The following is a 27,436-nucleotide window of genomic DNA, read 5'->3' on the forward strand; positions in this document are numbered from 1 at the left end:
TCGTCATCATCGAGCTCAAATGGAATGCGCAAGTATAAGGTTTGCTCTTGATAGGGTTTCTTTCTCACCGGTCTCATAGTGTAGTTGGAGACCGGTTTATAGTTTAGTTGCCGTACTATCAAGAGGGCTCTCGAGTGAGTAACTCGATCGTATCGTTCGGAGAGAGCTCAAACCTTTGCATCCTTGCATCATCTTTCTTGGTTGTTATTTGGACCTTATCCATTTGATGTTTTAGAGCTTGTGCTTATTCTCATGACAAGCTCTAGTTCATCGAAAACGGATTTCGCATAGATCACTTGTTGCGTTTTCGAGTTTGGTTCATCATCTTTCTTGGTTGTTATTTGGATCTTATCCATGTGATGATTTAGAGCTTGTGCTTATTCTCATGACAAGCTCTAGTTCATCAAGAATGGTTTTTGCACGGGCAACTTGTTGCATTTTCAAGGTTGGAGGTTTTACCGGTATGTACTTTTTAGATAGGTCAAAGCTTTCATCATTTATGTCTATCCTACATTGTTGGATTATGATGGTTCCCTGCATGATCTTGTAGAGCTTGTTCCTAGCTTTAAAACAAGCCCAAGATCATCAAAATCGAAGTCCGGATGCTAAAGTTATGCCCGTTTCAGTTTGATGTTTCTGCTAGTTTTCAGGGGGGTGGATATTCCGGCCCAAGTTTGGGGCGGATAATCCACCACTCCCCCGAAAAATCCGGTTTCTGGGAAAATCCGGCCAAATATCCGGCCCCCATCCAGGGGCATGTTTTTTTTCTGGTCCTTAGCCGTTTTTCGGGGCCCGGATATTTTGCAAATATCCGGCCCGGAAAATCCGGCCTGAGCATACCCAAACGGTCATATTTCGATGGGAGAGGTATTTAAGCACCCCTTCTTCCTCCTTGGGCTGGTTGGTTCACTCTCTCTCTCTCTCCCCTCCATTGTTGTGCTTCAAAGCTTGCCCTAGTTCTTGATTCCTCCCATGATTCTTGCATATTCTTGAGGCAAAAGAGAGAGTAGATCTAGATCTACATCTTCACCAATCAAATCCCTCTCTTTGTGAGGGGAACCCACTAGATCTTGATCTTGGAGGATTTTGTGTTCTCCTCTTTGTTCTTCCTCTCTTATTCCCCCAATAGCTCTTGTAGCTTTGTTGGAATTTGAGAGAGAAGGATTTGAGCATCTTTGTGGTGTTCTTGCCATTGCATTTGGTGCATCGGTTTGAGTTCTCCACGGTGATTAGTGGAAGTGAAAGCAAGAAGGTTGTTACTCTTGGGTCTTTGGACCCTAGACGGCTTAGTGGCCTTTGTGGCATCTTTGTGGTGTTATTGGGGACTCCAATTAAGTTGTGGAGATTCTTCAAGGGCAAGGCCTTAGTGGCATCTTAGTGGTGTTCTTGGGGACTCCAATTTCGTTGTGGAGATTCTTCAAGGGCAAGTCCTTTGTGGAAATATTGTTGGGAGCCTCCAATTAAGTTGTGGAGATAGCCCCAAGCTTTGTGCGGGTTCGGTAACCTCCCTAAGGTTACATAGTGGATCGAGGACATCCCTCTTGGTGGGAATTCTCGAGGAGAATACGGTGGCCCTCGTGCATTTGGAGTGACTTGTCCTCCACACCCTCCAACGGAGAGTAGCACTCGCAAGAGTGTGAACTTCGGGCTACATCGTCGTCTCCCGCGTGCCTCGGTTATCTCTATACCCGAGCTCTTTACTTATGCACTTTACCTTGTGATAGCCATCGTGCTTGAAGTTATATATATCTTGCTATCACATAAGTTGCTTGTATTGCTTAGCATAAGTTGTTGGTGCACATAGGTGAACCTTTGCTTAGAATAAGTTGTTGGTGCACATAGGTGAACCATAGTATATAGGCTTTGGGCTTGACAAAGTAAACACTAGTTTTATTTCGCATTTGTTAAGCCCATCTCGTAAAAGTTTAAATCGCCTATTCACCCCCCTCTAGGCGACATCCGTGTCCTTTCACTAGTGCATCTACACAGCGCTGCAATTTGTTCCAAACAAAGGCACTTGTTGGTCCTGATAAAGCTTGCAAGGTCATTATTGATGGCGGGAGTTGTCGCAATTTAGCAAGCAAAGAGTTACGTGCCAAGCTGAAACTGAAGTATCTACCGCACCCGCATCCATATTATATTCAGTGGTTGAGCAATAATGGTGAGATGAAGGTGAGCCACATGGTGCGTGTTGATTTTGAGATTGGACCGTATAAGTATTCCATTGATTTTGATGTGGTTCCTATGACGGGTTGTCACCTACTGTTGGGCCGGCCATGGCTCTATGACCGTTCTGTGCAACACAATGGCCGCGCCAATACATATCACTTGGAGTTCAAGGGCAAGAAAATTAACTTACAGCATATGTCACCAAAGCAAATTGTCAATGAGTCTCGTCAGAAGATTGAAGTAAACTTGGAGGATGCATCTGTAGATAGGCGAGAGAATTGTAATGCCGTGGGTGATATAACGAAAAGTGAGAGAGTGAATTCCTTAGTCTCATTAGCCACCAAACAAGATATGAGAGAATTTAGTGAGGATCCTACAGCCATGCCTCTTGTGCTCATGTACAGGGGTACGGTTTTGGTTTCTAACGACATGACCCCTCTTCCTCTTGGTGTTTTTAATGTTTTGCAGGAATTCAGCGACGTGTTTCTGGAAGAGGTACCCACAGGACTTCCACCATTGCGAGGTATTGAGCATCAAATTGACTTGATCCCCGGAGCTTCGCTACCCAATAGGGCGCCATATAGAACAAATCCCGAAGAGACAAAGGAGATACAGAAACAAGTACAAGCGCTACTCGACAAAGGTTATATCCGCATAAGCCTTAGTCCTTGTGTTGTTCCTGTTATTCTTGTTCCTAGGAAAGATGGTCCATGGTGTATGTGCGTAGATTGTAGAACGATAAACAACATTACTATTCGAAATCGTCATCCTATTCCCCGTTTAGAGGATATGTTAGATGAATTGAGTGGTGCTGCTTTGTTCTCTAAAATTGATTTGCGTAGTGGTTATCATCAAATTAGGATGAAAGAGGGGGATGATTGGAAAACAGCCTTTAAAACAAAATTTGGTTTATATGAGTGGTTAGTAATGCCTTTTGGTTTAACTAATGCACCTAGCACTTTCATGAGACCGATGAACCATGTTTTGCGAGATTTTATTGGCAAGTTTGTGGTTGTGTATTTTGATGACATATTAATCTACAGCCGCAATGAATCTGATCATATAATACATATTCGACATGTTTTGCAAATGTTGCGTACTAATCAACTTTATGGTAATCTTGAGAAGTGCACATTTTGCAAAGATATGGTCATATTTCTGGGTTATGTTGTCTCTAAGCATGGAGTAGAAGTAGATGTGTCTAAAATTGAAGCTATTCAAAATTGGCCTACTCACATGAATGTGAGTCAAGTAAGAAGCTTTCATGGTCTAGCTGGGTTTTATCGACGTTTTGTGCCCAATTTTAGTGCTATTGCTGCACCTTTGAATGAATTGACTAAAAAAGGTGTTGCATTTGAGTGGGCCGTCGCCCAAGATCATGCTTTTGATGAACTGAAAAGATTGTTAACTTCTGCACCGTTGCTTGCACTTCCTGATTTCAATAAGCAATTTGAGATTGAATGTGATGCTAGTGGTATTGGAATTGGTGGTGTGTTGATGCAAGAGGGTCGCCCCATTGCATATTTTTCTGAGAAACTTTCTAGTGCTAAGCTGAACTATCCTATCTATGATAAAGAATTGTATGCTTTAATTAGATTTCTTGAGGTTTGGCAACATTACTTGTGGCCAAAAGAATTTATCATACATTCTGATCATGAAGCTTTGAAATATCTGAAAGCCCAATCTACTTTGCATAAGCGTCTTGCTAAGTGGGTTGAGTTCATTGAGTCTTTTCCATACATTATTAAACATAAGAAGGGAAAAGATAATATTGTTGCTGATGCTTGATACGTCTCCAACGTATCGATAATTTCTTATGTTCCATGCCACATTATTGATGATATCTACATGTTTTATGCATACTTTATGTCATATTTATGCATTTTCCGGCACTAACCTATTAACGAGATGCCGAAGAGCCAGTTGTTGTTTTCTGCTGTTTTTGGTTTCAGAAATCCTAGTAAGGAAATATTCTCGGAATTGGACGAAATCAACGCCCAGGATCTTATTTTTCCACGAAGCTTCCAGAACACCGGGGGAGATACGAAGTGGGGCGACGAGGCGGCCAGACGCTAGGGCGGCGCGGCCCAGGCCCTCGCCGCGCCGGCCTAGTGTGTGGGCCCCTCGCGTCGCCCCTAAACCTACCTCTCCGACTATAAGAAGCCTTCGTCGATAATAGTTCCAGTACCGAGTGCCACGATACGGAAAACCTTCCAGAGACGCCGCCGCCGCCAATCCCATCTCAGGGGATTCAGGAGATCGCCTCCGGCACCCTGCCGGAGAGGGGAATCATCTCCCGGAGGACTCTTCACCGCCATGGTCGCCTCCGGAGTGATGAGTGAGTAGTTCACCCCTGGACTATGGGTCCATAGCAGTAGCTAGATGACCGTCTTCTCCTAATTGTGCTTCATTGTTGGATCTTGTGAGCTGCCTAACATGATCAAGATCATCTATCTGTAATGCTACATGTTGTGTTTGTTGGGATCCGATGAATAGAGAATGCTATGTTATGTTGATTATCAATCTATTACCTATGTGTTGTTTATGATCTTGCATGCTCTCCGTTGCTAGTAGAGGCTCTGGCCAAGTTGATACTTGTAACTCCAAGAGGGAGTATTTATGCTCGATAGTGGGTTCATGCCTCCATTTAATCTGGGACAGTGACAGAAAGTTCTAAGGTTGTGGATGTGCTGTTGTCACTAGGGATAAAACATCAATGCTTTGTCTAAGGATATTTGTGTTGATTACATTACGCACCATACTTAATGCAATTGTCTGTTGTTTGCAACTTAATACTGGAAGGGGTGCGGATGCTAACCTGAAGGTGGACTTTTTAGGCATAGATGCATGCTGGATAGCGGTCTATGTACTTTGTCGTAATGCACAATTGAATTTCACACTACTCATCATGATATGTATGTGCATTGTTATGCCCTCTCTATTTGTCAATTGCCCAACTGTAATTTGTTCACCCAACATGCTATTTCTTATTGGAGAGACACCACTAGTGAACTGTGGATCCCGGTCCATTCTTTACATCTGAATACAATCTACTGCAAACATTGTTCTTTACTGTTCTTCGCAAACAAACATCATCTTTCACACTATACATTTAATCCTTTGTTACATCAAGCCGCTGAGATTGACAACCTCACTGTTACGTTGGGGCAAAGTACTTTGATTGTGTTGTGCAGGTTCCACGTTGGCGCCGGAATCCCTGGTGTTGCGCCGCACTACACTCCGCCACCATCAACCTTCACTTGCTTCTTGACTCCTACTGGTTCGATAACCTTGGTTTCTTACTGAGGGAAACTTGCTGCTGTACGCATCACACCTTCCTCTTGGGGTTCCCAACGGACGTGTGCTTCACGCGTATCAATAATGCATACTCGATAGATCTTCCACTTGATGAGTTTGGTGTCAGTATTTCTTTCAATGTTGCTGATTTGACACCATATGACGGAGAAGACCTTGGAGCGTCGAGGTCGACGCCTTTTGAAGGGGGGGGGGGGAGATGATGAGGACATCCCTACCTCACTACTACCTCCGTCATTACAAGAAGATGATCCTGCTATGAAGCTCAAGTCCAATGAAGTTCGGATTGGACCTATTACAAGGGCTCGTGCGAAGCTACTTAAACAACAGGTGAACTTGTTCCTAAACGATACCTTGATTGATGAGAACTTTATACTGCCTAAGTCTTGTTACTTATGTATCATCAGGTATGAAGAGGAGCCAAGCATCGCACGAGGAGGAGAGGAGCAGCTGGACGTGAAGGACGTGAAGCTGGACATGGAGCTGGGCATGAAGATATCTCATGGACGCGCGAGGAAGGAGCGGGAGGCATGCGCGAGAGGAGGAGATGTTCCAGCCGGCGCCAGGACCGGTCAACCGGCCGCACCGCCGGGCCGCCCGGTCCCAGGGCCGGTCCGACCGGCCCCCACGCCGGATCCATCCGGTTTCAACCGAATTTCTGTCTTGTGCCAACCGGGGCGATGTCCAGTAAGCCCCGCATCGTCGCCCGGTCACCACCCGGCGCAAGATCCGGTTTGAACCGGACCGGCCGGTCCCAGACCCGGTCGACCGGCCCCTGTCTCGACCAGATCTATTCTGGGTCGGTTATTTTTGTATCTTTTCGACCAGATCTATTCTGGGTCGGTTATTTTTGTATCTTTTCGACCAGAGGTCGTCCCGGACGCCTATATAAGTGCCTAGGACGCCCCTAGTTGCTTTAGACCACGTTTAAGATAAACCATAGTTCTTAGTTGTTTGCTATGCAAAACTATTGAATCCCAACTCTCCAATTCGTTGCGATATGGAGTTTTATTGTTACTGAAAGTTTGTGTGATCTGCTATTCCATTGGGGATTAGAAGATTGCAATCTACCGCTTCGTGGTCGGTGGCTACGTGCGCAAGTGTGTGAAGTTACGAATATCTTGCAGGGTTGAGAGCTGTTGCATTGGCATCAGGAATCAATCGAGAGACTTCGTCGGCGTCATACAAGTTATCCTCCTCATATCATCGATTTCATCCGCTGCTACCATCACGTGTTTATCACCACCCGTCGCTTACTGAGAAGATCGCGCAACCCCATATCAACTTGGTCCTATTTGTAATGGTTTTCGCCAGGTTTCTCTCTAAAAAGACTTGGAAATTTCTCGTAATTAATAAATAAAATAATGCAGAGTTTTGCTTCGTTTAAAAAACCCCTCTTTCATTCGATAGCGCTTATAGAGGCATCTCTCAGATTATAACCCGCCGGCCACACGCAGAGGAGCACGGCCTGACACCCAGCCCACTAAACACGGCCTTTCGGCCCACGAAGCACCTGGTGTTCTCTCTCGTCACACTGAAGTATCTGACGATGTAGTCGATGATGCAGGTGTGACAGACACATGTTCTCACAAAAAATATTTACAAAATGATACTGTAATTCATTGATGTTGTACAGCTGTCTAATTCATGTATACTTACAACTCTATGATCGTGCACTACAAAGATCAAACTTGAAAAATGATAATCTACTGCTAAACTCTGTACATCGCTCGCCAACTACTGTATATGACTTGCCGATGGGCTGGAAAAGAAAAGGATCATAGAGCGGTCGCCACCTGCTGCCGCAGCGGCGTGAGAAGCCTTGCAAGAGGTAGAGGCACGTGTGCTTTTATGAAGGTGCCATTTTCCATGTACTCCTGCACAAACAATGACGCTGTTAGCTCAGAATAAGAGTGTATCATCTTTTTTGCTGAATCGGTCTCCGGAAAATCACAGTTAGGCGAGTGTCTATATTCTAAATCGCCGTGACTAGAAAAACAGTGAGGAAACTCTTGAGTGAGTTGGAGAACAACTCTAAATATAAATATCTGTACTTTACATGTGAGTTGCTGCTTTTAATGATCAAACAGGACACTCACCGTTCTCTCAACCATTCCAACCTTATGTATGTCATTAAGCAGCTCTCCTTTGTCATACGGAACAAAAGCTTCTATGGGCACCAGCGAGTCCTGTGGAGAAAAAAGATAGGAATAGATCATTCCAGATAAATTTAAAAAAGCAACACATAAGGCAAATGTCCAAAGCCAAAACAAATCGTACTTTCAACTTTGATTGGATTGCATTGCAGAACTCCTCCAAACCATCACCATTCATGGCTGATATGCAGATTATCCCTTGTTTTTCAGCTTCCTCTTTCACTTTCACCGGGTCATCGGTATTGTCAATCTGCATATCATAATAAGTATACTTAATTAATAGATCATTAAAAAACTATACTACTTATGCAGATCTTAGAGATTAATTATTTAATTAGAAAATTTCTTGGTTCTAAAATCCAGCTCCATAGAAAAATCACAAATACGAGCATGCAGCTTACGTTTTGAGAAGTACCAACATATACTAATGAATTTTATGAAATATAGGGAATATTAACACTTGAAATTAGCTGAAAGCAAAGAAATTATTGCCGGTACTAGGTCTCTTTTAGAAACAAACCTTATTCCACACAACCAACTTCGTAATCGAGTCTATATCCAACTCCTTCAGCACCTTGTCAACAGCATCTATCTGTTGCTGAGCTAATGGATGGCTGGAACACGCATGACACAGACATTATGGTAATCTGCATAGATGCATTAGATGGAATCATAATGAGGAGAACATCTTTTGTACTACGTTAGTTGCGCACCTGATATCTACAAGATGAACTATAATTGATGACTCTGATATCTCCTCCAGCGTTGCTCTAAAGGCTGCTACCTGGTCAAGCACCAATAGTTAATTTACTCAGCAGATCATGGAAGGAAGGAGGGTCACAATAAGCATGTTAGAGAAGACAACATCTCAGCAAGAGTACTATGCTTTCAAATATCATACCAGCATAGTGGGTAGCTTCTGAATGAACCCGACAGTATCTGTTAGGAGGAACTCAGTGCCGTTCTTCATCTGCAAAGTGGTGCACCAATTAGGCATTCTTTATCCAGCTTGCACAGACACATCCGAGCATCATATATCTAACTTTCCCTACATATTGAGATTATTAAGATGTCAGTGTCTTAGTACATACCAAAACCCTCCGTGTTGTTGGATCTAATGTGGCAAATAATTTATCCTCCGCGAGCACATCAGCTCCAGTTAAGCGGTTCAAGAGTGTACTTTTCCCAGCATTTGTATAGCCTACCTGAAAATTTGGACATTTATCTATTAACAATTTCAATGGAAAAGCAACTTCTTAGTACTCCAAATAAGAATTCAATGGTCATACCAGAGAAACAACAGGAATAGGCACCGATTGTCGACGGTTGCGATAAAGCTTTCGATGTTTTCGGACGGATTCCAATTCTTTCTTCAAAGTGCTGATCTATAGAAGATACTTGGGTTTGAGAATAATCAATTCCAGAAAAAAAAGGAGTATTTCTCAGACACTAACACAAGTAGTTCACCTTAACTAGTAAATGGCTACTAATCATTATTTTTATGTTCAAGAATTGTGAAAATGACATCTCAATGATCAGTAGGTGGGTATAAAAGGATGATAACACATGTATTATCATTGCTCGAGCTACTTGATAAACAAGAAATGGAACATCACTGACCATACTCTGCTTAAATATATTAACTGTATACACTGGCAGGTCATATAGGAACTCTTCTTGATTTACTTGACTCAGAAGATCCGAAGTACCAAATATTCACATAGCACAACAACATATGAACATTTAATCCTTCTATTTAACAATCAAGTGTCCTTAAAGTATGGGAGTATTTTGAAGCATAGTGTTTTTTCGTATTTGACAGGTCACGTATAAATATTTTTAACTGTAAGAGCAAGAATATTACTTGTGTTCTCAAGATGCGCTTGTCAACTTCAATTTGTTTCTCACCCATACCCTTGACTTGTCCTCCTGACTGCCGTTCAAGGTGAGTCCACATCTTTGTCAACCTAGGAAGTTGATATTCCATCTGTGCCAAAGTGACCTAAAAAGGGAACATAAGGCACATCAATTCCAAAGAAAATGCAGTTTTTTTTCCAACTTATGTTGGTCTTTTGATTGTACATAATTTACGCACAGAACTTCAGATGTTCATGAAAAGCAGTTCCAAATACTTTTCATGAAAACTGTGATGAGCTTGTACTCCAAGACATTATATGAGCCAGAAGTTTTATCGTATGGCAGCCTGACAGCCCCCAACATATCCACTTAGCAACTCATAAATGGTACAGGGTGCTCCACTAGTACTACTATAATGGAAGGGTGTGACTAGTTCTCAGTCAGTTGACGTCATCGAATTTCAGTTGCAGCCCATGTTGCAACTCACGATTAGCATGAACTACAACGAAAATCTAACGGTTCGGAGGCATTTTTTTAGTTGCAACCTCACTTGCAACTGAAAATTTTCAGTTGCAACTCAACTTGCAACTGAAAAAATATCAGTTATAACCCAACTTGCAACTCAAAAGCATGAATCTCGATGCAAATCTGATGGTGTAGGACCCGACTGAGAACTAACTTAGTTCGAGAACTAGCTAAACCAAATTGAAAAGATCACGTTCTATGCCATCCAAATATTGATGAGTGAGAAGTCGCAAGCCTCAGAAAAATCTTTGAGGATCTGTATTCCACAAATCCATGCTGATGTGTTGCGTTTACCTGCAGAGAAGCTTCATGTGTTGCTGCCCTTTGATTAAAAATGTCCAGAATAAGAGCAGTCCGATCACAGACTCGAACTCCTCCACCAAAAGACTTCTCCAAATTACGCAGCTGTCTGTTCAAAATTGAGCAAAAATTCAATGATTAAAACTCTAAGAACTTTTCCGGACTTAAGTTTTTTACTCTTTAACCTCGGAAAAGAATTGGAGACAAAAGGAGGCACTATCAGTGATATCAGTTTTGTGCAACAGACCCAAATATTATTGAATTATAACAGTTAGTCAAAGCTTGACCTTGAACAGTCAGACTACACATCACATATCCAAACTAGGGGAGGTATATTTTCTTATTTCAGGACACATGAGCTCTCTGATTGCAGTAATGTCAGTAGACAACATAAACATGTTGAGTTGGACGGAAGTAATAAATGAGCTTACCCAGCAGACAACTCATCATCGAAAATTACAGTCTCAATATCAAGTGCTTGAATTGCACTCCTGATTTCAGCAACCTTCCCCGAACCAATATAAGTCCTTGGATTTGGGTTTGAAAGCCTGATGAAAAGCACAAAAACATAAGACCGAACTGAAATGACATTAAAATATGTATACTACAACAACAACAAAGCCTTTATTCCCAAACAAGTTGGGGTAGGCTAGAGGTGAAACCCATAAGATCTCGTAACCAACTCATGGTTCTGGCACATGGATAACAAGCTTCCATGCGGCTCTTTCCATGGCTAGTTCTTTGGTGATACACCAGTCCTTCAGATCTCTCTTTACGGACTCCTCCCATATCAAGTGTGGTCTACCCCGTCCTCTCTTGACATTATCAGCATGTTTTAGCCATCCACTATGCACTGGAGCTACTGGAGACCTGCGCTGAATATGCCCAAACCATCTTAGACGATGCAATCGGTGCTATCCAATTCTATCTCGTATATCATCATTCCGGACTCGGTCCTTCCTCGTGTGGCCACACATCCATCTCAACATGCGCATCTCCGCCACACCTAACTGTTGAACATGCCGCCTTTTAGTCGGTCAACACTCAGCGCCATACAACATTGCAGTTCGAACCGCCGTCCTATAGAACTTGCCTTTTAGCTTTTGTGGCACTCTCTTATCGCAAAGAATGCCAGAAGCTTGGCGCCACTTCATCCATCCGGCTTTGATCCGGTGGTTCACATCTTCATCAATATCCCCATCCTTGTGCAGGATTGACCCCAAGTATCGAAAGGTGTTCTTCTGAGGCACCACCTGCCCATCCAGGCTAACCTCCTCCTCCTCGTGCCTAGTAGTATTAAAACCGCACATCATGTACTCAGTTTTAGTTCTACTAAGTCTAAAACCTTTCGTTTCCAAGGTTTGTCTCCATAGTTCTAACTTCCTATTGACCCCGTTCGACTATTATCGATTAGGACCACATCATCCGCAAAGAGCATACACCATGGGATATCTCCTTGTATATCCCTTGTGACCTCATCCATCACCAAATCAAATAGATAAGGGCTCAAAGTTGACCCCTGGTGTAATCCTATTTTAATCGGGAAGTCATCGATATCACCATCTCTTGTTCGAACACTTGTCACAACATTATCGTACATGTCCTTGATGAGGGTAATGTACTTTGCTGGGACTTTGTGTTCCTCCAAGGCCCACCACATGACGTATCGCGGTATCTTATCGTAGGCCTTCTCCAAGTCAATGAACGCCATATGCAAGTCCTTCTTTTGCTCCTTGTATCTCTCCATGAGTTGTCGTACCAAGAAGATGGCTTCCATGGTCGACCTCCCATGCATGAAACCAAACTGATTTTTGGTCACGCTTGTCATTCGTCTTAAACGGTGCTCAATGACTCTCTCCCATAGCTTCATTGTATGGCTCATAAGCTTAATTCCACGGTAGTTAGTACAACTATGAACATCCCCTTTGTTCTTGAAGATTGGTACTAATATACGGCGTCTCCATTCTTCTGGCATCTTGTTTGCCCGAAAAATGGAGTTGAAGAGCTTAGTTAGCCATACTATCGCTATGTCTCCGAGGCCTCTCCACACCTCAATGGGGATACCATCAGGGCCCATTGCCTTGCCTCCCTTCATCCTTCTCAACGCCTCCTTGACCTCAGACTCCTGGATTCATCGCACAAAACGCCTACTGGTATCATCAAAGGAGTTGTCCAGTTCAATGGTAGAGCTCTCAGTCTCCCCATTGAACAGCCCGTAGAAGTACTCCCGCCATCTATGCTTAATCTCCTTGTCCTTCACCAGGAGCTGGTCTACTCCGTCCTTGATGCATTTGACTTGGTCAACATCCCTCGTCTTCCTCTCTCGGATCTTAGCCATCCTATAGATGTCCTTTTTGCCTTCCTTCGTACCTAACCGCTGGTAGAGGTCCTCATACGCCTGACCCCTTGCTTCACTCACAGCTCGCTTTGCGGCCTTCTTTGCCATCTTGTACTTCTCCACGTTGTCTGCACTCCTATCCAGGTACATGCGTCTGAAACAATCTTTCTTCTCTTTAATAGCCTTACATCAGTGTTCCACCACCAGGTATCCCTAACTTCGGTTCTACTTCCCCTGGATACTCCAAACTCCTTTGAGGCCACCTTACGAATACATGTCGCCATCTTCATCCACATATTGTCCGCATCACCTCCTTCCTCCCAAGGGACCTCCTTAATGATCCTCTCCTTGAACGTCTGAGCTACCTCCCCCTTGAGCTTCCACCACTTCGTTCTAGCGACTTTCGCCCGCTTATCCCGCTGGACACGAAGTCGAAAGCGGAAGTCAGCCACCACAAGCTTATGCTGATGGACAACACTCTCTCCAGGTATCACCTTACAATCTAGGCACGCACTCCTGTATTCTCTCCTTGAGAGGATGAAGTCAATCAAAAAGAAGATGTAGGTTTCTTTGCGGGTAACAAGATATAGGTTTACTGCCAGGCAAGGCAGAAGAGCCATTCGGATTTGGTAGCAGATAAAAGATCCTTATCTGAGGTATCTTTTCATTTCATAGGCTCATCCACTAATATAAAAATATTTAGTACTGTGGTGCTGGATATACAGTTAAAAGTTAAAACTGTGGTTGTATCACAAATAAATATTCCATAATTGCATTTCCTTTTTCTGGGGGGCTGAATTGCTTTTATAAGTTTTTCTAAATCAGATATCTAAGCATGGTGCATGAAATCGAGCTTCTAAACTTTGCTGAACGAATCCATTTCTACGCTTCTGTCAGCCAGTATGAATATATGATTGTGCAACCAGCTTACTAAATATTGAACTTCTTTTAGTGTCACTATACTAACCATTCATCAATTTTAGGTTTGCACATCGAGCGTCGCCAACGGACTTGTCGCGCAAATATTCATTCTCCACATGTCGTCAAACACGATGTAGATAAGACAAAGCATGGCTCCTACATTTGGATGGAACACATGGAAGGATTTTTAGGAGAAAACAGGCTTCTTTGGTAGAGTAAATATAACTACATTCTGAATCAATTACATGGCATGATCTACCTCAACATATAACACAATGACTTGGGCAACCGAGGATCGGGAGCTTACTTTTGATATGTGGATCCAGCAACGGTGAGTCCAGCAGTATCAGCTAACTGCTCGAGCTCCTTAAGTGATTCCTCTATGCTGAAGTTGTCGCCTCCTGCCCTCTTGCATTCAACTCCAACTAGGTAGGTCTTCTCTTGAAATATCTGCACCAAACTTTGAGTTTCAGCCCGGCCCGGTGAAAGCCACACCACAGATTTCAACAACGAATATAATGACTTTCTGGAGTGGAGGAGACTCTGAAGTTAACTCAAAAACAGGCCAGTGAACTCAATATCTGCATCCTATCATCCTATCCTCAGTTAGTTAGTCAGAGTAGGTAGCCTCCGGTGAATCAAAAGGCCCATTTAGTGGCTGTGTTTGCAGGGCAGTTAGTGATTCTAGAGCAGCTGAATTGTACGAATCCGGGTACCTCTTTGCCGTTAATGAGCTTGAACCGGTCGCGCTCGGCCGTGGCGGCATCTTCCTCCTGCTGCTGACGCCGCCTGCTCTTCCGCTGGTCTTGGGCCTCCGACTGGCCCACACCATCACCCTCCTCCTTCCCTTCCCATTCGCCGCCGTCATCTAGCTCCACTAAACCAGTATCATCCTCGACCTCGGTCTCCGCCGGTTCGGGCGCTGCTGCCTCTAGCAGCCGCTCGTCGAGGGCCCGGACCACGGCGCCACCGCGGTGGCGTTGTGGCGAGGAGCAGCGGAAGGAGGCGTGATGACTCCTGCAGCGCTGGCCCGAGGCAGCGGCGGAGGTGGAGGGGAGGGGGAGGGAGACGGCGGTGAAGGAGAGGCAGGCTGCTCTCATGGCGCGGCGAGGGGTGACGTGACGACGCTTCTCTGGCTCGTTCCAACGGCCGAGTGGAAGGGGAAGCTCGCGTGGATTGGGTGATGACGCGGGGAAGCCTGGTCCGTTGGATGCCGCGCCGAGCTATTGGACTGTTGGGGCACGAATCTTGACGTCCTGAGAATTATATATACTGCCAAATTTTGTCACAATTCGCCGAGAAACTGTCCGCCAAGTTTGACCAAGCTAACCAAGCGTTGGAACCATAGCTATATAGCTGTGCTAAAGGATCATTCACCAAAGCTAAGTTGTGCTTCTCTTGGCTACAAGTGCCGAAGATAAACAAAAAAATGTTTAAAATGCTTTGCATGATTTTCAGGTTCGACCAATGGAAGACAAGTGAGTATAAAAAATGCATCCATTCAGAATAACTGCATTTCATTTAATGTGTCTTGGATTTTATCTTTAATATTTTTCATTATGTAAATAGATGTTATATTGTTAGTTAAGTGGAAACCATAACATTAGTACATATGCCATCTTCTAGTTATAATGTTCATACAAGTGTCGGCAAAAGATGTACAGTATAATGATTAAGACTTCTGATACGCCTAAAATTTTGTATGTTTATTCCCCAACAAGATCGTTATAGACAACCACTTGGAACTATTTCAAAGTGAAAACAAAACGAATGCATAAACATGCGGACACTACAATTAAGGTGGGTTCATCTAGTTGAATGCTTCACAAATCCAAATTCAAGAATTGTCTCATTATGTTGTTTGGATGCTACATAAGAACAAATACAAGGTTTTGGAAAGAAATAAACATAGTAGAAAATGTTCATGATGTTTAAAATCATGGATTTAACTAGATGCGAGCCATTCCATAGGATTATGTTTTTCTTCGGAAACAGAAGTTTTATTATTCCACATCTGCATCTTTAGTTTATATATCCTCAGACATAAATCGGTTAACTGCAAGAAAACAACCCAATGAAAAAAAAGTGACATGACACACATAGCAAATCAAAGCCTAATCCACCTAAAATGTCGTATAGGAATACTAAAAGCTAAATCGTCTCCTCTAGAACCCCTTTATGTAAATCAAACAAAGGATATTTTTGGGGAGACGAGAGAGGATTTGTTTTTAGTCAAAGGGCTCATCTCCAGCAACTTTCCTAAAAATGTGCTCCCAATATATTATTTGTGGTCGACAACCATAAAGACAAAGCTAATTCATGTCTATAAAACTAACCCTAACATTGAGATTACAAGCGCTACTAGGTTAAGAATATCACCAAATGAATATTGTAGGCATATTTTCTTCTCGACAGCATATCTTTTGATCTTCTTCATTTTCAACCTAGATGCATCGGCCTTGATCTTGTGTTGTGGAGAATACATGACAAATGTAGCTTCATTTACATCTTTTCTTCATTAATTCTATTTTTTCATCATCTATCTTCAACACTACTTCATCCATCTTTCAGTTGCCTCGTTTGCTAGCTCTAGCTTCTTTTCACTCTTCTTCCTCTCTTCACTAAATTTCTTCTTCGTGTCGATTATGAAGTTTAATTCTTCCAAAATAAGCAAAAAAAAATCCTTTGAGTCAATGCTTAAAATCCGATTTCAAGTCCCAAATACCGCATCCACATGTTGATTCCCATAAATTTATCAAAGCAGTTTGAATCGGCTAAAATTTCATAAGACATCACAGTCAAGAAAACCCTAGAAATTGTACCTCACTAAATGAGGAGGTATGTTCCCAATGGTGCTGAGACGCTCATCTTCCTTGTTCGTATCCAAAGAAATCATGTTGGTGTCGGCGAGCTCACACGAATGGCGGCTACGAGCTACCGAGGAGAGAGGCAATCGAGGCTGCGGGTCCGTAAGGGGAGAGCAACGATAGGGTTGAAAGATCTCAATTAGAAGCTCGGTGGCACGCCAAGGTAGCGTGGTCACCGGAGGAACCATGCCAAGTTCCGGCTGGCTTGAATAGTAGGGGCAAATCCGTCCTAGGTCCTCCTCTCTTGCCTAATTAAGGCTGTATGAGGGGCGACCAGGTGCGGAACGACTCCGAGATCATGAGGAGAGAGGCGCATCCGTGGGATGGTGGCAGGGCGATGGTTTGGGTGGGCGGGCTCAAATTTTCAGTAGAGCGGTTGGCTTTCATGGCTAATAAATGGTAAGGAGTGAGTTTCTAGAGTGTCAATTCAGAGGAAGTAGGGTAGGTGGTTTTAGGAGTTCCCAACAAACTAGGATTGGGGGTTCCCTTTGGGGCTTGCTGGAGCTACATTTTGGTTGGTTTTCGGGAGAAGTGTGGTTTATTGGGACTAGGTTTTACTATCGTGCTCTACTGAAGATGTTCTAAGAAGCTTATGAGCAACACGTCATCCAAATGGGGACATAAACTCGTGTTAAGCCACTCGCACTTTTTGGCGCCTAGCTTCATGGGTTCCTTGTGTCACTGCTTCTATTGCATCACATCAGACTACAATCAGTTGTTACAAGAGAGAAACAACTCCATGTAAATTGAACTTTATATTTGGCAAGCACCACATTTTTGGAAATGGTGCCATACCCGGCTTCTGCATCGAAAGGATGCTATGGCCTCTTTATTTCATTAGTGGTAGGTATTGTCATATTTATTACAATTCATGGATCACAAAGTGCCAATATAAAGATCAATCATCGAAAGAAATGATACATCAAAAGGGTGATCATGTGATCAAGCTGCCAAGGGCACCAACTATAAAAATCCTGTGCTACCATCTTCAATTGGCTGCACCTAAACTCCATGGCATCCCACTGCTCCACTAAGCCAAAGTATCTATTTCTATATTTCCAGTTATTTCGGAAGCATAGATATGATTTAGGGCGTTGGGGCTCGTAAGGTTTATCGAATTAAACCACATGCTCAACCGCATTTGTAGATAGAAACACATACGGATCTAGTAAATAACCAAAGGGATAACTTACATGAAAGATTTTTTATTAGTTTGTTTAAAAATAAAGTCATTACACAGTAAAATTAGCCCATATTATAGCACAAACTGCCACTCTATTCAATTTTTTTTGGCAATACTGCTTAGCCCGTTCCCGAATAGATTATTAACATTAGTAGGATCTGACACACTAAACGTCAAATGTACTATACACCATATTTATTTCACAAATGGGCACTCAAAGAGCAAGTTTTGTATCGACTCATATTTATCGTAGAACACATATGTAATGTTACCTTGCCTATTTCTTTTTTGCACGATTGCCTTTGATCAAAATGATTTTACGATGAAGGAATCACACAAAGATATTTATGTTCAAAAGAATTTACATTTCCAATATATTTACCAAGGTACTTGGTTTGATCATCTAATAGATCAAGATACATTGATTTGACGGCGAAGCTACCTGAGTTAGTTAAACCCTAAACAAACATATCTTTTTTGTTGGAAAGTTGAACATGCATTAGGCGTTCAACCAACTCTATCCATTTCTCCCACTTGTTGGATGATAGAGTTCTCCGAAGAGTAATATTTAGAGGCATATGAGCCATAGTGTCAGCTACCGAAACTTGTTTTTGTTGGACTGTGTTGTGTAACGAGGCATATTGTCGGAACAAAGGCGCATCTCCTAACCAACTATCTTCCTAAAACCTAGTGTACATGCTATTCCGAAGCTTGAAAGAACCCCTACTGAAGAAATCTTCTTTTAACTTTCATAAGACCTTTTCAGAAGGGTGAATCCAAAGGCTTTGCCATGACTTGTGTGACAAAGTCTTGTAATGAAGATAGTTGTCATGAATTAATTCTTACCAAACCCCTTCTTCATTTAAAAGTTTAAACAACCACTTACTAAGTATTTTTTTAGGTCTAGTACTTCGATGCCTAGCCCTTCTTTATCTTTTGCACGACAGATGATGCTTCACTTAGTTGGTCCATATTTTTGTTTGTGACCATCACTCTACCAAAAAAGGAATATCTATAGAAGTCTAATATATTTAGTAGGAACCTATCTGATCTCGGTGCTTTGTTCTTCTCCATTTGCATAATAGCATCATACTCCTCTTGTTCGGTCAAGTCCGCAAATAAGATGTTACTTTCCTCATCGGAAAGTTGGGAAATATCAGCCATTTCCGATTACCTCATGGAAAAAATGATTCGGAGCCAATGCTCCAAATAAGCTCTTATATATTCCATACTATAAACCTTTAATTTATCTAGACCCACTATTGTACCTTCATCTTATTCAATTGAAAGATCTTTTTTCTCCTATGTTTGCCATTTGCTACTAGATAAAAATATTTAGCATTATCTCCCCCTTCTTGAATATGATTTACTTTTGCTCTTTGAGCCCATTTTGATTATCCATCTCATCTTAGTTTAGCTGGACTATCAATCGCGGTCCTTAGGTCCTCACGCTTGGAGATCACGATTTTTTTCGATCAAGGAGCATAGCCCCAGCTGCATCCAAAGGATGCACACAACTTTCTTCTTTATTAAATTATTCGCAATGCCTTACAAGGGAAATACAAAGATCAATCTCGAAGCCTCCTTCCTAGCGACAACTCGCTATACCTACGATGAAGGGGGGATCATGAGCAAGGCAATACTCCCTGACGGTACACCAACACACATCATCCAAAAAGCAAAACCCTGAGGGTGTGTCATTGCACACGTCGCAGAGTTCGCAACCGCCATCTATCTCGAACCCATCTTCAAGAAAGATCAACATATTAACCGTGCCAGGCTTGTTGTCGATGTCACCATAACACCAAACAGCTCCACCATCTTGCCCGCGTCCAGCAATCCTCGCCCGTCTTCGATACCCCGCAGCTCCACGCCGCTGAGAATCATCGACGACAACATGGTAGATGAACACCACTCCACCAAAAACCACCTCCATCCAGCCGCTGCTCCAAAAATGATGCCCCAAGAGGTAACACGACGCAAGAAGCGCCGTCATCGTCCGATCCTGGCTGGATCTAGGGTTTCCCCCGGAGCAGCACGAGTGAGTTCCCGCGGAATGCAACGACGATGCCTTCAAGAAGGAAGCGACGCTTAACGCCGCCATCGCCCGTCAATCTTGACACGGTTTTCACCGGTAGCCGTGAGTCCCCAACTCGGCGAGAGCAAACAGAGAGGCCAGCAAAGATGATGCCGTCGCAGGGGAACGACGCCACAAGCCGCCGCCATCATCCGCCAAGAACGAAGTCAAGGCTCGGTGTTCGCCGGTGGCCCCTTCGCCGCTCGCTCGTCGTCCATCACCAGCTACGACCGGCGTGCCGCCGATGGGAGGCGGGGAGGCAGCAACACAGGCTCTGGCCACCGTCCTCGTCCATCCATGCGGGAGGCGGGAGGTCCGCCGTCTCCCCTCCATCCTCGTCAGACCGCCACAGCCCCGGGAGGCGGGAGGGCCGCCGCCGTGTAATAACCCAGAACATAGGAACAACGAAGGGTAGATTTAGAAATGGGATGTGCATTTCATCGCAAAACGGGGGAAATTTTCGCGCCTTATTGCAACTAAACCTAAGAGGGATCGAAGTTCTCTCTCATTTTGCACTTAGGGTTAGGCAATGTGAGTTAGGGAAATTTCGACATGATCTCTTTTGTATCTTGTTGATTTGGGGAATGATTTCATTTGACAAGTTATAAACATTCAACAATAAGCAATAAGCACTATGAATATCACAATTCAAATACAACATATGAATTCAAATGATTTTGAATTTCAAATTGAATATTAAATACAATATTTAATTCAGAATATAAACATTACATAAATCAAAAGCTCATAAACAAAAACTTGGGCTTTATTGATAACAACACAGAATACATTGTCTTTACAATATTCTTGATACACGAATTGAGGAATAATAACATAAATGAAAAAGAAAAATTACAAGTTTGACCTAAACTAAAACCTAGACTAAATGCCTTGAAGAATATCTTCTGGTCATATTCAACTTCAAAACCTGCAAAACAGAAAAGCAAATGCTAGCCAGAATGTTAAGTGTTAGAAATTCAGTTTGGACAGAGTGGAGACATCACAGAAATTCAGTTTGGACAGAGTACACTGTCACTGCATACTTGTGCTTGTCCAAAGCCTGGACAGCACAAGATAGGATCAAGCAGACCAAGACTGAGCACCACAGAGGGATCAAGTTTCAGCATATGAGAGCTTGAGCTGGGCAAGCCACAGCAAGGCCATGCAACAACTTAGTCACAAAGCAAGTCAGGCTTGTGTGTCAAGGCCAGGGAAGAAGTAGGCCTCATATAAAAGCAGCACCAACCCTAGAAACTGTAGCAGTCGACCAGATAAGAAATTCACCAGGTAAGGGTGAAGATAGAGCAACACAGAGTTCATCCAGTTCTTGCTCAAGAACAGCACCAAACACACACAAACCCTCAGCCACCAGAAATCATGGTGACCTAGAAGATCAACCAGGACTGGAGGTGAAGGGCTGTGAACAAACCCCAAGTCTGCACCAACACAAAATCTCATTCTAGGAGCTGGAACAAGGTATACCAAGTTCCTGGAAAAGATTCAATGGATCTAATCCATAAAATATGCATGACACAGTCATGGGGTTGAGCAGATGCTCAACAGGGTGAATTATCACTTGGTTTTCACCAAGGATCACTGCTAGTCTAAAAAGCCACCAAAATAGAAACCATCGAGATACAGATCTTGTGCACAGAAGCAAGATCTTATGCACAGATAGCACCAGTAGATGTATTGCAATAATTAGCAGCTAGCACTGTTCAAAAACTAGGACGATTCAGCGATTAATAGGCCGATTCATCGCTACAAGGGGCCTGACCGTGTCGATTATCATTAATCGCTTGTATTAATCCCTTAGCCCGATTAATCAGTTCGAAAGTCCGATTACTAGGTATGTTTCCGATTAACTACTACACTTGGTCCAAAAAGTTGCAAAATTTTCAATGCATATCGCTAGTACAGGCGCTACCCCGCCCCAATAAGGTATGTTTTGCGAAGCTCCCGCTTGATTGCAGCCTCCAGCAGCTCGATTCGCACTATCACAAGCTAGTTCCTTGCCCTCCCTAACTAGTTCTTCGCAGTTGCCCAGACCTCGGATACATGAGCTCGAGGATGGCTTGAATAGGTTAGGTGGTTGAGGTGTAAGAGGGGTTGTACCCAAGGTAGGTGGTGGGAGAAGATTAACTTCAAAGGTGAAAGGAGAAGAAGTGGAAGGAAGGAACACCGTTTCGACTAGTGGATTTTGATTCCCTCGTGACCTTGAAAGATTAGGTCACGAAAGAGAAGCGTACATGTTTTTCTGGGATTTTAGACTCTAAAGAAGTAGGGCCAGACATATAGAGGCTCATATACTATTATTTTTCTTATATAAACTATTTTAAGTGTTAATTTGTGTAGATTGCACCGATTAATAGCCGACCGATTAAATCAGTTAATCATCCGAATTCCGATTAATCGCTACTCCCAAGCCGACCGAGCAGTTAACGATTACCGATTTCCTTAACATTGGCAGCTAGTATAGACTACAAAGAAAATCCTAGGCACATAACCATCAGTAAAACCCTAGATTTCATCACAGGCAAGCATATTGGCATTCATAGTTACTATGATCCCCAAACATGCAAGCAAAGTTGAGTAGCCCACAAGATCCAACCAAATAGGTGAGCAACCAATCAGTAGCAAGGCTACTGAGGTCACATCACACTTAGCACCAGTTAAAGTAAAGCCAAATACAGAACATCATCATCCAGAGTTGGATTCAGATTCATTTGCTTGTTAAATCATTATAAACAACAAATTCATTTACAAGCAAGTAATTTAAATCATCACTGCATAAGCAGTTCATCATAAATCAATTTATTCAAGCATGAATATATCACAGATCCATGCTATTTACTGACAGTAGCATACTGTAAGGCAACACAGCACAAATCACTGCATCATAGCCACTAGATCAAGTTCAATGAGCTAGAATAAGCAACAGCACATGTATGCAGTAGCATAGTGATGCTTGAGCATCAGCATCAACAAGGAAAATGATTTACTTAGCCACATAATTAATCAGCAACCAATCACTGACAGTTAATTGATCAGATAGATCAATTGAATCAAGTCAAGCCACACAGATAAGCTAGCCAACAAAGAATGGTTGATCCAATGGATCAATAGCTTACACAGGAGGCACAAAAGTACCTCACACACATCACTGGCATTCACAAGTGTCACAAATGCACATCAGTACACCTAGACAAGCAAGTGCAGATTGCCAGTAAGCATAGCAAGCCCATAAGCATGAACAACATGGTATATCAAGCTTGTAAGCAAGCACAGGATAGCATAGCAAGATCAGAGCATGCTAGGAGCAATAGATAAGCAACACGTGGCATGTACAGCAAACAAGGAAACACTGGCCAGTACCAGAAATTGGTAATTTGGCCATAACTTGCAGCAAATGGAAGCATAGGTAGATTAGGCAGCCATGGCAAAGCTCTGTGTGATCACAGGATCACCAGAGAGCAGTAGAATACGAGGAAGAAGAAGCACAGTAACTTGGGAGGCGCACAGGCATGGAGAAGAGAAGGAGAAAGAGCAGAACACTTACATGCGCCTGGTGGCAGAGGCTATGGCATGGCGAGGCAGTGCTCGCGCGGCCATAGCAGCTTCAAGACCCAGGGTAGACGCCGGCGTTACGCCGACGAGCATGAACACCACCACAGCAGCACGGCACGGAGACGACGGCACCGGGTATCGGCAAGCAAGACCGCACTGTGCCTGGTCTCAGTAGGCGCGCACGTCGACGGCGAGGACGAGAGTTCGCCGGAGACCACCAAATCGCCCGAGGCGATTCTCCAGTAGATCCAGAGCATAGGCGATTCGCCAGGAGAGGAGGAGATTGGAGAAACCACGCGGACAGATCGACATATCGTCTCGCGGCGGTCCAGATCAGGTAGGTGGCGAAGGTAGGGAGGCCAGGAGGTGGCCGGAGCATGGCGGCGACGCCATCGCCACGGGGTCGCGAGAGGTTAGGGTTAGGGCAAGTGAGCGAGAGAGACGCGTAAGTGAGAGAGGTGGGCCGCGTCGGTGCCACCGAGCCACTATGGGGCAAGCCTTAGTTAGCTGTCCCATGGGCTTAGGTAATGGGCTGGCCCAATTGGGGCCAGGGGGTATTTTGGACTTTTCATCATTTAGAAAAAGCCAGAATTTCACCAATTTTTAATAAATAAAATACAACTCTAAAAATCCATTAAAAATTGGATTCGTGAATGAAAAATAAATCTTAACCTAAATAAAATATAAAATAGAATTTAAGAAACAAATTCAAAATTATGAATTTGATGAATTTAAAATAATAACTTGGAATTTCAAACTATTATTTCCTTGTATTTAAAATTCAAGGAAAAATCTCAAATAAGTTCAAATACTTATTTTCAAACATTTCAAAAGGAAATTCTATTATTCCAAGTCATTTCTATTGAGAAAGGTATTTTTCAAAGAAAAATACTCTATTCATTTCTATTCCAAAATATAGAGGCAACTCTATTATTTCAAATCATTTTTGGAATGAATAATGAATCACCAAGTAAAGTAGTTTTACTTTGAAGTATTTTACTTTATGTGAATTAAAATGGTTTACCCCTTAAATCAATTGCAAGTTACTGCCAAAGGCATAAATCTTAACTCAACCCTAAATTGTAATAACTCATTGGGGTAAAGGGATTCAACATAAAATAATACATCCATGATTGCACTATTTGGATTTTATAACATTGTCCTTACCGGACAATGATGCTTCTTACAGAACCCGAGGTCCAGGTTCCATCAACTGCATTGAACTGCACTATCTCGCAGTCCACAGGCAAGTTCACCCTTGCTCATGTCAACTTGATTATTTTCTACTACTTTAATGCAAAGCTATATACTTATCATTCCTGCATCGCAAATAAAATGTTACTTTCCAACTATGAATATGACTATGTGGCTGGCAATGGAACCATGGTATGTGTTGATATGGTGGAGGTTCCATTGCAAGGGTTATATTAACCTAGGATTAATTACCAATGCCGTCCAGTGATTCTAGCGCCGTACAAATCGTGTTAACCATGAGATCTATAATGGCTCTAGTGAAGCCAGCCGTATCTTTTCCCTTCTGCACGCCAACGGACTGGTAGAGCTGCAGGGTGTTGGAGGCACTTCCGTAGGTTGGGATAGCCTTTTAAATCCCCATCCATTAGTGATGATTAGCTCTACGGTCTATGATGGATTGTCCAAAGTGCACCGTGAGTAAAGCCGTAATCGGGAACTACTGGGGGTGTACGGGTGGACAAAAGGGTGGGTTTGCAGTCGCGGAGAAGGCAGTGTGGGCTTGGATCTTTATACCTGGCCTCACACCAAAGGAAGTGTGAACGGGGGCAAGTCCCTGCGGATGGCAAAAAGGGTGGGATCTCTTGTGGGAAAAGTAACGCACCTCTGCAGAGTGTATCAAATTGTGGCTGTCACTCCTTGTTCCGGGAAGGGAACTGCGAACGCGGAAGGAAAGGAACTCCACGAAGTTCTGGTCAACCTGTGAAGACTGACGGGCATAGTTTTCATAATAAAAGCAACATTTTGAAAAAATGATTTCAAAACATGCATTGACCTGCGATTTCCTGATCAATGGTCGTAGCTAGTGCATCAAACACCTTTTTACTCTTTTAGAACTTGCTGAGTACCTCTGTACTCACTTTCTTCCGACACCCTTGCTAGACTGTGATCCGGAAGTGGAGGCCATCAACGATGGAGCACCAGAAGGAAGCTATGAGCTGGTTTACGAGGAACCTGATCTTACCGGTGGAGTTGAAGGAGTAGACTATGGGATAGTCTACGGACCCGATGACACCGAGGTGGAGGAGTAGTGATATACCCTAGCATCATAGAGCCGAGCAGCGTAGAACTTACCTAAATAAGTTGTTGAGCTCTCTTTATATTTGGTTATGAGTTGTAATCGTACTTAAGTAGTATCTTAGGGTGTTCTCATAGGACCTGTGAGAATACCAACTTGTTAAGACAATGTTTGTAATAATATATGGAGTGTTATGACCTGCAATGTTTCTGTTGTACCACTCTGAGGGATATGGCAATTTGTGAAGAAGTCCCTTCACAAAGATCATATCAACGACTTGTATACTACAACATGCAGTGGTATGCTGGGTCACCGCAGCTGGTATCAGAGCAAATGTTGCGACCTTAGGTTGGAAAAACCTAGTATAGGAAGAAACCTGTAGGAGTCAAGTAGAAATAGTAAAGGATTCTCTAGAAATATGGTGATTATTCACATGAGAATAGCAAAACCAGATATTTTAGTGCGATAATTCTTTATTATAGCTATTATGATGCATTATCATTACTAATGTTCTGCTTTTGTATACAGCCATAATGGCGAACACTTTTCCTAAGAGGACTTTGAGGAAGGTTGAGGGATGGCTCGGTGATTATGATGGACAAATCACAGATCTCCTGCGTGGGATGCTGAAGGAACTCCATTGTGACCCACGGATACTCGTTATCAAGTATATCTATTACGATGGGGAAATCCTAGCCAAGTGCAGAGTATCGGTCCAACTACCGACACAACTGCTGATGAGTCGTATAATGCCATACGGAGAATCCAAAACCATTACCACAGCCTATCACATGGCCTTATTCAAGGCAATCCTTGAGATAAGGCAGCACAAGTCAGTAGAGCTGCTATGTTCAGCGTATTCTCATGTAACTCATGCCGAGGAAGATGAGGATCCCACTCTGAATCATCTGGTGTTAGCACACAGAAGTCCTGAAGCTGCAGCACAACACATGGATAGTTGTAAGTCTTTATTGACCACGATGTACCTTTTACACATGAAGATGAGGGGTGAGATTGAGCACATGCTAACTGAGTTCACGGACCCTGATAAAGTCCAAACTCGGATGCGTGATCTGAGGGCACAACCACAACATACTACACCTTTCTTTAGCTTAGACAGCTATGTAGATTTGAGTGACCAGTTGTCCCAGAAAGATCCACTCACACCCAACTTTGTCCCACACTATCCGCATGTGTCAGCATCGTATGAGTCTGGATATGGGGGAGATGATTCCAGAAACCTAAACTGCTCGGAGTCACCAATCGAGAATTCGACTGGTTGGCGTTTCGGGGAACCATATGGGGATGAAGGAGAACCCATCACTTGTGATACAGAGGATGAAGGAGGCGCGGTTAACCAGAATGTTAACCAAAGTTTTGGGCAGGAAGAGAAAGACACCAACTCCATTTCTTTAGATTTGGAGATGGGATTACCCAAAACATCCCAGTACGTTGTAGGTGAGAGTTCTGGAACTAAGAAAAAGAAGAAGAAGAAGATGAGAGGTCAAGTGAGTAGGAATCCTCCATGGATGGCAGAAGAAGGTGAGCTGTATCCCACTGGGGATACATATGAGTCTTTATCCAGCTATTTTGGCATGATAGATCTCTGTCTCGGCACTTCATCCGATTCAGATTACATACCTACTGGAAGGACCTTCATTCCGGACGGAGTTCGGAAGACAAACCGCTGTACCGGATGGACCCCAGGGATGTACGCGGAGGCGAGTTATGATGACGAGGAGTAGAGCTCCAAGGAAGAATAAAGTAATCTAGGTGGTATTGTAATAGAACGTATTTTTAAATTCCGTTGGCTTGGGCTTTAAGCCAAATAAGTGGTTTATATATACCACATGTAATATAAGTGTGTGTGTGTTATGTAATATACAAAGTAT

At 43.1% G+C, this 27,436-nt stretch overlaps 1 protein-coding gene across 2 annotated transcripts; it reads right to left on the reverse strand.

Moving 5' to 3' along the window:
• Nucleotides 1–7,067: 7,067 nt before the first annotated feature.
• On the reverse strand, nt 7,068–14,728 carry LOC127295227 (uncharacterized). Of its 2 annotated transcripts, XM_051325136.2 has the most exons (13): nt 14,298–14,728; nt 13,889–14,031; nt 10,754–10,870; nt 10,317–10,431; nt 9,505–9,642; nt 8,930–9,025; nt 8,732–8,845; nt 8,542–8,610; nt 8,354–8,424; nt 8,161–8,254; nt 7,765–7,890; nt 7,584–7,673; nt 7,068–7,361 (listed from the first exon to the last, which is right to left on the reverse strand). In XM_051325136.2, exons 1-13 carry the CDS (start codon nt 14,679–14,681, stop codon nt 7,263–7,265), a joined length of 1,656 nt encoding a protein of 551 aa, XP_051181096.1. In that variant the 5' UTR covers nt 14,682–14,728; the 3' UTR covers nt 7,068–7,262. The 2 variants fall into 2 exon arrangements, with proteins under 2 accessions (XP_051181096.1, XP_051181097.1); XM_051325137.2 differs by lacking the exons at nt 13,889–14,031; nt 14,298–14,728 and adding an exon at nt 13,628–13,668.
• Between the last annotated feature and the right edge of the window lie 12,708 nt (nt 14,729–27,436).

Source organism: Lolium perenne, chromosome 4 (genome assembly GCF_019359855.2).
Source record: "Lolium perenne isolate Kyuss_39 chromosome 4, Kyuss_2.0, whole genome shotgun sequence".
NCBI lineage: Eukaryota > Viridiplantae > Streptophyta > Magnoliopsida > Poales > Poaceae > Lolium > Lolium perenne.